At 64.7% G+C, this 11,367-nt stretch overlaps 2 protein-coding genes across 2 annotated transcripts in view; both read left to right on the forward strand.

The window, feature by feature from the left end:
* Window positions 1-7,617, forward strand: part of H696_00451 (hypothetical protein) — a gene marked incomplete at its 5' end in the record, with an annotated part of 8,642 nt that extends 1,025 nt beyond the window's left edge. Inside the window, 6 exons of the mRNA XM_009494306.1 lie at window positions 37-185; window positions 364-1,428; window positions 1,597-1,754; window positions 1,919-3,602; window positions 3,810-5,046; window positions 6,689-7,617. Coding sequence (XP_009492581.1) covers window positions 37-185; window positions 364-1,428; window positions 1,597-1,754; window positions 1,919-3,602; window positions 3,810-5,046; window positions 6,689-7,567 — 5,172 coding nt within the window. The 3' untranslated portion in view covers window positions 7,568-7,617. The remainder of the gene's footprint in view (window positions 1-36; window positions 186-363; window positions 1,429-1,596; window positions 1,755-1,918; window positions 3,603-3,809; window positions 5,047-6,688) is intronic.
* A 2,579-nt stretch (window positions 7,618-10,196) lies between these two features.
* Window positions 10,197-10,550, forward strand: H696_00452 (hypothetical protein; the record flags this gene model as incomplete). Its single annotated transcript, XM_009494307.1, has 1 exon — window positions 10,197-10,550. One exon carries the CDS (start codon window positions 10,197-10,199, stop codon window positions 10,548-10,550), a length of 354 nt encoding a protein of 117 aa, XP_009492582.1.
* Window positions 10,551-11,367: the final 817 nt, after the last annotated feature.

Below are 11,367 nucleotides of genomic sequence, written 5' to 3' on the forward strand. Positions count from 1 at the left end.
CCTCCCCCTGACCCCTTCGACCTTCGCTCCTGTCAGCTTCCCCCGGGCTTTAGCTTGGAGAGCATCCCCCCTCTCACCATCAAGGCCTTCCTGCATGAGTCTTTCGTCACGGTGTCCGTCCGTCCGGATTCCACCATCGAGCGTCTGTCGGACATCATTGCCGAGGCCTTCATCAAGCACTTTCCGTACGGATCCCGAATCACCCGCTCACTTCCCATCCCCTCCCCGGCCGCACTGCTTGTGTGCCAGCCCACTTTTCTTTTCACTCACTCACACACACACACTCACACTCACACACGCGCATACACTCGCCTTCCTCCGCGATCCCCTTACTCTTGACCTTTTTTCTGACGGACAAAATAGGAACATCCCCTCCTTCTCCTGCTCGGCTCTGCTGGATGAGGCCCTCGTCCCGTTGCAGTTTGCCGATCTGGCTGGTCATGTCCTGTCCAACGGGTCCATCCTCCGAGTGGTCCCGATCCCGCTGACCTCGCTCGATGCCACCAGCCCCGGAGCCCTGGGCGTCGCTCGGGTGTCCACCGCGGCCATGATGGCCCCCTGCAAGGATGCCCCACCGACCACGGCAGTCGTGTCGTCGTCGTCGTCGTCGGCGTCGTCGATGACGACCACGATGGCGGCCAGCGCCAGCGCCAGCACCAGCGCCGCCGCCACCGGGCTCTCCATCGACAAGGATGTTCCCCCTTCTGGCGAGGAGTCCCCCACCTCGGAAACCGATGACACCACCACCTCCACCGCCTCCTCGACCGTGACCACCTCTTCCATGACCACCGAGTCCTCGGACCAGCCACCGGCCAACTTCAATCCCGCCGCCCGGCGAGGCTCGCAGCTGCTCTTCCAACTGGGCTCCAATGCCGCCATGTCCACCAACCTCAAGGACTATGACCTGGTCGAGAATGGCCCCCTCCCGCCGGCGGCCGCGGCCGCCCCGGCTACCGTTCTCTCGGCCGGCTCCTCCCTTGGCAGTCTGCTGGAGGAGGACTCGCCTTCCATCCTGGCCATTGAGCTGGAGACCCACGTCGAGCAGGGCCCCCCCTCGACCGGCGCCGCTCCGGTGGCTCCCTCGGTCGTGCCTGCCGCCGGCGCCGCGGCCGCGACTCCTTCCTCGGCCGCCACGCCGGCCAGCCCCAATCATGCGGTCCTGGCCAACCTCTTCTTCGATGATCAGGAGCTCTACAATGCCCTGCGCAACCGGGCCTTCTTGCGCTCGTTCGCCGAGTTCTGCGAGTTCCAGTACTGCCTGGAGCCGGTGCTCTTCTGGATGGACACCGAGGCCTTCCAGTTCCTGGCACGCGCGCAGGATGCCCGCGATCTGCAAGTCGGCCGCCTGGTCAAGATGGCCGCCTGGATTCAGGCCCATTACATCGACCCCGAGGGGCCGCTCCGCTTGAATATCCATTCGAATGCCCTGTACGTGCTCTTCCGGTTCTCGCCTGTGCTCCCTTCTCTCCCGGGAGCGGGACCCCCATGGCCTCGCACCCGCCCATGCGGTGGGTCGCACTTGTCCCAGCTACCCCATGGCCCTAACCATGCATCCTTGGCTCTCCTCGCCTCCCTTGCGCGCCTTGTCCATCACAGGGCCACCATTTCGGCTCCCTTCACCACCTCCTCGCCTCCCCGGGCCGATGGCTTCCACAATGCCCAAGCCCGCATGTTCTCGGTCATCCGTGATGTGCTCCTCCCGCAGTACATTCGAAGCCGGTTCTACCGGGATCTCGAGCGACGCATTCGTCGGGGTGCGTCCCTGTTGCTCTGCATGCCTCTGCCGGTTCCTCCCCCCCCCCCCCCCCCCCCCCCCCCCCCCCCCCCCCCCTCCCCCCCCCCACGGTCACCGGTTCTGCCTTGCCACATGCCTCCCACTGACACTGCTCCCTCCCTCTTGCTGCTCTCCCTGGCAAAGATCCCACTTCCTATCAGCAGGCCTACGTGGAGAACATCGGCGAGCACTTTGCCAGCCTCCTGCGTGCCGAGGACTCGTGGTCGGTCTCTTGGAAGAAAATCCCCGCTCCCAAGCCGGCCCCCGATGCCCGGGCCAGCGCCGCCAACAGCCTCCCCCCCGTGGCACCAGTGTACAACGAGTCGCCGGAGCAAATCCTCTCGATTGTCCTCCGCCGGTACTGGCCCGAGGCTCCCTTCCCTCGGTTGTACTTCCTGGAGCGCCAGCGCGTCCTGGTGCAGAAGCGCCAGCAGCAGATCCAGCTGATCCGTCGGCTGCGGAAGTTCTTCGGGGACCAGCCGATGCTCGATTCGATTGTCAACATCTCGCCCATGCGTTACTCGGCTGGACCGAATGCCGGCGGCATGCTCGATGCGGCCGGGCGCTCTTCCTCGGCCCTCTTGTCGCCCTCCAGTTCGGGCCGCGTGGCGGCCACGCACTTTGCCAGTTCCTCGGCTCTGCCGCTGCTCGGGTCCGGGTCCAGCCTGTCGTTGGATGACGGGTCCCAGGTGACGGCCTCCTCCTCCAGCGCTTCCATCGCCATGGCCGGCACCGGTGTCGGTGCTGCGCCGGCCGCCACCGCTGCTGCCGCTGCATCTGGCACGGCCTCCGGCTCCGGGGGGGAGGCCACCTCCGGGGCCGCCGGTCCCAACCTCAATTCGACCCTTCGCCTGGCGGAGGGCGGCAAGAGTGTCACCAATGGCTCGGCCCGTTCGGTCAGCCTTAGCATGGGCGTCCGGCCGACGCCCTCCGGGGGCGGCAGCGGCAGCGGGGCCCCAGGCTCGGGACTCAACCTCGGCTGGGGCATCACCAGCTCCCTGTCGGTGGACAGCTTCGATGACCTGCTGAATGGCATTGCCAACACGCCGATCATGGGCCAGCGCGCCGGGCCGGGGGCCCTGCGGCCGGCTTCCGGCTTTGGTCCCTACGATTTGCAGATGTCCTACAGCCACTCGAGCCACGAGCTGAATGCCCATCCGTCGCTGGCCGGCGGTGCTGGCGGTGCTGGCGGTGGTGCTGGCAGCGCTTCCGGCGACCGATTCATCAAGATGCGCCGGGCGGAGAAACTCCAGGACTTCTTCGGCGACAAGCTCCCCTCGCATGCGCTGGCCGACCAGAAGATCCACCGGCCGGAAAACTTTGCCGCGGTGGATCTTTCCCGCGAGGACCAGGACTCCACGGATCCGCTGGGCACATCGCACCACCAACAGTCCAAGGCCGGGGCCTCGTCCACGCGCTACCTCGGCCAGTTTGGCCTCTTTGCCGAGGAGGGCGGTGCTGCGGGCGGCTCCGGCTCCGGCGGCGGCTCCGGCGGCCGGGGGCAAAATGTCCTCGGACCACGCGACATCTTGGCCCCGGCACCCACGTCGAACATCCTCACCTCCGAGGAGCGGCGCATCCTCATGAAGCGCTCGCGCAAGTTGAACCGCGTTCTTGGCAATCCCATTGGCGAGGAGTTCCTCCTGGAAACGGCCACCGCTGCGGCTCTCGCTGCTCAGCAGCAGCCAGCCTCCACGGTCACCGCCGCCGGCGCCGGAAGCACCGATGGCCATCATCCCTCTCACCATCGCGGCCCATCGCCCCTCGGGAGCCTTGGCCGTGCCGCCTCCACCGAATCATGCCCCGGCTCGCCGCCGCCCCTGGCCATGTTCGTTCTCTTTCCCCATGCCGTCTGCCTCCCTTGCCGGGGCCTCCGCGCTTTTTTCCCTCCTCTTCCTCTTCCTCTTCCTCCTCTTGTCTCCACAGCCCTTGGTTGGTGCCCTTCCTGACCCCTCCCCTTGTTGCTGGTCTCACGATTGCTCCCCTTCTTGCGGCGTCCTGCTCTCGGTCATGTGCTTTTGTCCTACAATGGCAGGAACGTTCGTCGCAACACCGACCCCCTGGGCCGGACGCTGACACACGAGTCGATTGCCATTTCGGCGTCTGGGATGATCCCGGCCGGGGTGGATGGCAGCAACCCGGCCACCTACTTCGGCTCGACCACCTCCTTGTCGATGCACCACTCGGCTTCGGCTGGAACCCTGCGCGGGGGGAATTCGCCTGGACCAGACATCCTTGGCCATGCGCAAGTTGGTTTGTGTGATTCCCCGGCTGGGGGCTCCTCCTCGATGGGTGGCACCCCGGTGGCCATGGGCCTTCCGCCGGTCACCGGCACGGGCCAGCACACCGGCTCGCCCACTTCCCTCGCCTCGGGACTGGCGGCCCCGGCCGGTGGCCAGCTGTTGTCGTCGTCTTCCTCACAGCAACTTGGCTACCTTGCTCCACCAGGCACCATGACCCGGGCCCCCTCGTCGATCATTGTCGGATCCGGCGTGACCACCATCGGCGGGCTGGCGACGCTCCCCTCGCCGGAGCCCCTGGCCTCGGACTTCCTGTCTTCCCGGCGGAGCACCTTCTTCAGCACCACGCAGGGGCTCGGCTCCGGCATCGGTGGCACTGCCGGGGGGTCTGCCTCGGCCGGTGGGGCTGGCATTGATGACATCGATGCCGGGGCCCTGCTCATGGCCACCGTGTCCTCGGACGAGGAGGATGATGATCCGTACCAGCGCAAGGAGTACCGCCTGCGCAAGCTGTCCAAGCTCCAGGAGTTCCTCGGGGAGCGCCTCAACCGACAGCTACTGGAGTCCCAGCAGATCATCCCTCGGCCGCACATGTCGCCGGAGGAGCGCCGCGCCCAGCAGAAGCGCCTGCGTAAGTTGGCCAGCGTCTTTGGGCATCATCCCCCCGCTCCGGGGGAAGGACCGACCGATGACTTCCCCGCCGATCAGATGGCCTTCCTGCAGGACTCCTCCTCCAGCGGGGATCTGTCAAGTTCGCTGCTCATCCACCCGTCCGATCCGCTGGAAGTGCGCAATTCCAAGTCCATCCGGGCACTGGCCTTCCTGGTGGACAATCAGGATGACAGTGAGCTGGATGACTTCTTCAAGCGCATTGCCGATCTCGAGCTGGAGGATTCATCGTCAGCCGCGGCTGCCGTCGCCACTGCGGATGTCTCCTCGCCGGTGGATCCGGCTCGTGCGCGCCAGGCGCGTCAGAAGAAGTTGAAGAAGCTTCAGCGTTTCTTCGGTGAGACCTTCAGTGAAGAGGTGATGGTATGTATTTTCCCCCGGTCTCCTTCTTTCTCTCTCTCTCTCCCCCCCCCTCTCTCTCTCTCCCCACCGGTGCCACACGTTTTTGCCCACTTCCCTCCCGTCGTCCTCCCTCTCAGGGGGAAGGGAGGGCGGCGGTTCTGCGTGGCTGCTGGTTTCTCTTTTCCCTCCCTTTCCAAAGTTTTCTCTTCTTCCTCCATCTTCCTTTGTTGGGTTTCCTCCTTCCCCTCCTTCCCCTCCTCCCCCCATCTGCCTCTTTCCTCTTTTCCGCATGACCTTCGTATCACCTTTCGTCGTCTTCCTGTCGTCCCGCGAGATTGTAGTCACTTGGCCTGTGGACGTGTGAGTATGTATGTATGTGCGTGCGTGCGTGTGTGCGTGTGTGCGTGTGTGCGTGTGTGCGTGTGCGTGTGTCTGCGTCTGTGTCTGCAGGCACATATGCATGTTGAAATGATCGCAAGCGTCAAGTGGGCGTTTGCTTTCCTGTGTGCCAATGTGCGGCCACATTGCGTTATTTATGTGTAAGTGTGGGCGGGCGCATTGTGTGTCTGAGCGCAAGCATCCGTGGCATCATATGCAGAGCCTGCTCGGCGAGACATCGTGTTGAATTCTGGCCATGTGCGAACGATGTCTTCTGCTGCAGCCCCTGGCTCCTGCTATGTGCCTGGGTGCCAGAATGCGATGTACCTATCCCCGCTGGCCTCGCAGAGAGAAAAAAAGAGGAAGACAGAGAGAGAGAGAAAGTGAGAGATAGTTGGAGAGAGAGAGAGGGCGCGAGCACACGCACGCGATCTTTCCTCCTCCATATGGGGAGTATGCTGAGAGTGCCCGGTTGTGCGTGCCCGCCTGTTTAGTTGTCGGCCTCTGGCTGATGGCCAGGTCCCTTTCGGACTTTTGCTGTGCTGTGCCGACTGCTCGGGCAAATGATCCTGCGGTTGACTTGCTTCCCTCTCCTCTTCCCTCTCCTCTCCTCTCTCTCTCTCTCTCTTTCCGTCTTTCCTCATATCCCCCTCCTGTTGTCCGGCGAAGAGTGACGCCTGTACACGCACACACACACACACACACACACACACACACACACACACACACACACACACGCGCCAGTTGTGATATGCATTTCTCACAAGACCCACTGCGCCTCTGCCTGCTTCTCTCCTGGCCAGGTTGTTGCCGCTGCCCAGCCATCATCGAGTCACACCGTCACTCTGTCGCTACACCATGCCAGCCCATCAGCCGGGAGGGTGCCGATCCCCCTTGTCATCTCTTCCTCGACATGCGGTTTCGACGGTCTCCCTCCCGGGATCACCTCTCCCGAGGTGGAGACATCTCCCTGAGATGACGCGCCCTCCAAAGGGGCGTCGCCTCTCCTCCACCCCCGCCAACCTTGTGCGGAAGGACATGGGAGAACGTCTGTGGGCGTGTGGTTCTCTCACCCTTCGCTTGAAAGGGGGGAATTGGCTGATTGGGGCCGCGACCGTGATGGCGACTGGGCAGCAACACGACTGCGCATCCTCTCCCCCTCCTTATCCCTCCTTCTCCCTCCTTCTCCCTCCCCCCTCCTTCCCCCCTCCCTCCCCCCTCCCTCCCCTTCCTCCACTCAAGCGGTAGATTGACATTCTCCGGGTTCTTCCCGCTTTCTCCGAAGAACAAGTACAATCTCTTCGAAAACATTACTCAGACCATCGCCCGGACGATGGAGACCGCCAGCGGCGCCGATGCCCAGGCCATTCTCGAGGACATGGAGGATCTCAAGGTCCGGGTGATCCGACGCCTCAGCATCGCCTCGTCGCAGCACAATTCCTCCAACGAGACCACATCCTTGGCGGGCTCCTACAAGTCGTCGGCCCTGTCGGCCGCCGCCTTGACCGACACGTCCCTGGAGACGTGTGCTCTTCTTTCAGACCCCGATTATCGGACTCTCGCATCGGAGGATAACCACCGGCGGACATCCAGTCAGGCCCCCCCCTCGCCGCATCCCTTCCCCCCAGCTCGCCGGCGCCCACTCCCCCTGGCGGATGATGCCAGCAGCGTGGCCTGCAAGTGCGGCACTCTCTATCGCGATGGCAGCACCTCGGATGGCGGGGCCGCCCGGTGTGTGGCCTGCGGCCCTGCTTCGGGTCCGGGGGCGGTCGTCACCGGCACCGGAGCCGGCAGCGACCGCGGGCCGGTGTCCCACAACGGCGGCGGCGGCGGCGGCACCACCAGTGTCACCTCCGGCGATGAGGGGGACCTGGATGCGGCCGGCGCCTCGGGCGTGGCCACCGTGGCCCGCCACCCCTCGACCGGCTGCTCGGCATCCTCCCTGTCGCACTTGGACGCCGCGTCGGCCCTCTCGCCCGATCGCCGCCCGCGTGTGCACTCCCCCGCCGGCGCCGGCTCCACGATGGCCAGCTTGACGTCCGATATCCCCAGCGACATGGCCGACTCCTTCGATGGCGGCATTTCCTCCTCCTCGCTCGGTGACCTCGATGGTGATGCGGATTTCGAGGATGCCACCTCTGATTCGACGGACAGTGATGTTTGACATCGGGGGGTCCTTCCTTCCCTCCCTCCCCCTCCCCCCTTCCCCCCCCCCCTCTCTCTCTCTCTCATGCGACGGCAGGAGCGACCACGTGCGGCGTGCGTGTGTTGATCTGCGCTGCGTGGGTCGGCGTGTATGTGCATATCTGCAAGCAAGCGCAGGAGCAGCATTGCCCTTCTTTGCCCCGTCTCCCCTCTCCCCTCCCCTCCCCCTCCTTTGCTTCTTTCCTCTCCGCGCCACACATGCACGCACGACGCACAGACACGCCAGTCGCCCTTCTTGTGAACCCTTTCCCCCGGACGATGTCCTGTCGATCGTGCCTGTGCGCGCATGCGCATATAGGCCCGTCCTTGTGATTTCTCGACCCCTTGAGAGGTCTTCTCCCCCCCCCCCTCCCCCTTTCGCTGTCGCTTCCTCTCTTCTCGCCCACTTCTCCTGATAAGACGCTTCTCATGTGTGCCTCCTCGGCCAAAGATCTGCGACTTCGACTCAGGAATAAAACTCTCACATTTGCCTTCGTCTTCGTGGGGCATGGGAAAATGTCACAAACATGGCAGCGCGCGCGCGCGCGCACGCGCTCGCACGGCAGGAGGGGCGGGGACATGACGCAGGCACATGCGGCTGCTCTCCGCTGGGTCTGGCCCTTTCTCCGGCTATTTTCCGACAACGACACCAGCCCCTCGGTCCGGGTGCTGACTCCCGGCAGCCCGCCTCCCGGTTGTTTGCGTCGGGCGCCACTTGTGCCTTGCATCGGGCCAGGAACTGGCGCCGTGTCCCCCGGGCGGCCGCACATTCCGGCACAAAGAGGCAACATGGCACCGGGGGGCGTGTGTTGCTTTTGTTTGCGGTTTGTCCCTCGTGTTGTCTTTTGGCGGCGCGACAGGAAAAAGTGTGGGAACTCGCGCCAGGCCAATCACATGTGACATCGCATGACCATGCTCCCATTCGGGCAATTGGTGTTGGAGCAGGGTTGTTGGCGATCTTGTGGCCAGCCCCCTTGCCCAATGGGGGGGGGCGCGCGCAGGCAGGGAAGTCGAGGCCTGGGGTCAGCGTGAGAGGGCCACGGTCGGCCCCCGGCCCACGCCCGGCCCCCTTGATCTCTCCCTGAGACTCGGCAACCGGTTGCCCGTCCAGACAACAGCCCCGTAGCCAGTGGGATGGGGCGCGCGAGGCCGCGGGCGAGGCGGACCTGGGCCAATTTTCGGGCGCATCGATGTGTCCCCAGCATTGGCCAGGACATGTGTGAGAGAGAGAGAGAGAGGGCGCGCGAGGTGTGTTCTCACAAATGTGTGACCGGTTCCCGGCGCTGGCGCGAGGCGCCGGGCCCGAGCGTCCCCCCCCCCCCCCTCCCCCCGCCGCCCCGGCAACTTCCTCCGGAGCCAGGCGAGTGGTAATGCAATTGGCCACTAACCCAGAGCAGGTGGAGGCTGCCACAGGGAGCGCAGGGGCCTCCGGGCGTCGGAGGAAGGCCGGGAGGCCCGCCCCTGGGCAGGGACGAGTTACATCCCTGCCGGTTTGGTGATATTAGTGCGTCTTCGGGTCCGGGGATGTTTGCGGACGCGGTGGCGCATGTTGTCCCCCTCCCGCCCCCCGGGGGGGGGGGGGAACCGCCCTGGGTGCATGCGCTGTTTACAGATCCCCATAGGTGAGTGTGTCCCGAAAAGCGCGCACCGATGAAAGGGTGCGGAGCCTGCGTGGGAGCTGGTTTTACGTACAAAGAAGGCACATACACACACACACACACATGCACACGCACCGTGCCTCCTCTTTGACCGAGTGTTGGCTGGGCGTCCCCCGGCGGCGCAAGCTCCTTCGCGGTAGGGGCACAATTTTTCGAGGCTCTCAGGAATGCGCCCCCAGGGTATGGGGCTTCACCGGGACCCGCCTGGAAGGCGCGTTGTGCGATGATCGTGCCCCGGTCGTGTGCCCTCGCCGCCTCGTTTGCCGGCTCATCAGGGGTACCCCCCCCCCTCTCCCCGGTTCGGACTGCCCGTGTTGGTCGGGCCGCGGGAAAGGGTGCTGTCTCTCACGCGAGCGCTTGGGCGCGCGGTGAAGTTTCCCCTTCAGGAGTTGGATGTCGGCAGTCCGGTTCCCTGGAAGGCTGCCAGCCTCTCGGTCACAGCACATATTAGTACGCTCCCATGTGCGCGAGTGGGCGTGTGGACATGCTTGCGTGAGGGCGTGCGTGTGCGTGCCCCCGAGCCCGGGTCCGGGCGCCCTGATTGACAGGGGGATTCCCCCACCAGGAGCGTCACCCCCATTTCGGCATCGGTTGCTGCGAGTGTGCTTCGGCAAGGGGCGGGGGCGGGGGCGGGAGCGAGGGCCGGGGGCGGGGGCGGGGGCCGGGGCGGGCGGAAAGGAATCGAAACCAGATGGGTCCGCGCCCGGGCGGAGGACCTCCCAGGCCCGGCGGCCTCCTGAGTGGGCTTGCCTGCTTGCGCGCCCCCCCGTCCCTGCCCCCTGACGCACAGAGCCCCAAGCGGCTGGCCCAAGCGCGGAGTCCTATAAAAGAAACACCGGCGGGGGCGTGTCGTGGTCGATGGTTCGACAGCTTGCCCCGATCGCATCAACTTCCCCCTCTTCAGCGCCCCCGTCTCTCCCCTCCCCCCCCCCCCCCTCCAGCTCGTCCACCATGTACCCCAACTACCCTCCTCCCCATGGCTACCCCCACGGCCACGGCTACCCCCCGGGTGCCGGCTACGCTCCCCCTCCCGGTACCGGCTACCCCCCGACTGTTGGCTTCCAGCCGGTTGGTGCCCCCCCGCCGCCGGTGTACGGCGCTCCGGTCCATGCGTACCCCGCCCCGCCGCCGGTTGTCGTGACCACCTCCCGCTACCCGGCCCCCCCGCCGACTGTCGTCTACACCAGCCCGGCCCCGGTCACCTACACCACCGGCTACCCTGTCGCTGGTCCCTGCTACACCACCACCACCACCTACATCAAGCCCTCCAAGCACCACCGCTACCCCCCCTGCGGTCGCTACTAAGTGCATGTAGGGCAAGCGGGTGAGAGTGTTGCTCCCCCCCCCCCCTCTGAGAGCGAGTGTGTGTGTGTGTGAGAGAGAGAGAGATAGTGCCTCCCTCCGTGCCTCTCTCTCTCTGTGTCTCATCACACCATCCCTTGGGGGTTTGTCCGTCACATCATGTTACACCACCTCGTCCATTCCATGGTGGCGTCTGGCAGTGGGAAAGGATGCTCCCTTGCCTGCCTTTCGCTGTCTTTTGTAACCCCTCCCCCCAAGTGTGACACTCAAGGGGCCGGGATGGACAAAGGAGCAGGGTGTATGCCCGCCTGTGTACTATATATCCCCCCTCCGATGTGCGAGGCCTTTCCCTGTGTGTTGCCAGTTCCTCCCCTCTTTCTCTCTCCCCCTCCCCCCCCCCCTCTCTCTCCCCCTTGCTCCATGCGCCTGTGAAGAGGTGTCTTTTCCCTCTCGAGAAAAATAATAAAAACATACAAATCCTCCGCCGTTCCATCGTGCTTCCCCTTTTTTTAGTCTTGTTCGTGCTTATTTTTTCCCCTCCCTCCGCTGCCCACTTCACAAATGGAGCACGCCTCATTTGCACCGAGGCAAAACACGCACCAAATCCACCGACCCACCCCTCCCGCTCGAACTCACGCCCGCCCGTCGACCGTGCCATCTACAAGTGTGGATCTGTCTGTGGGAGTTGCTTGCCGCGCCCGGTGTGACAGTATGCGTGTTGGTTCGCCTCTCCGCCCGAGCCACTTGAAACCCATCCATACCCATGTTCCTCTGCCCTCCTCTCTTTCCCTCCCTCTCTCTTTCTATCAAACAATTCTAT

The sequence above is a fragment of the Fonticula alba genome (genome assembly GCF_000388065.1).
Source record: "Fonticula alba strain ATCC 38817 unplaced genomic scaffold supercont2.1, whole genome shotgun sequence".
Taxonomy (NCBI): domain Eukaryota; order Rotosphaerida; family Fonticulaceae; genus Fonticula; species Fonticula alba.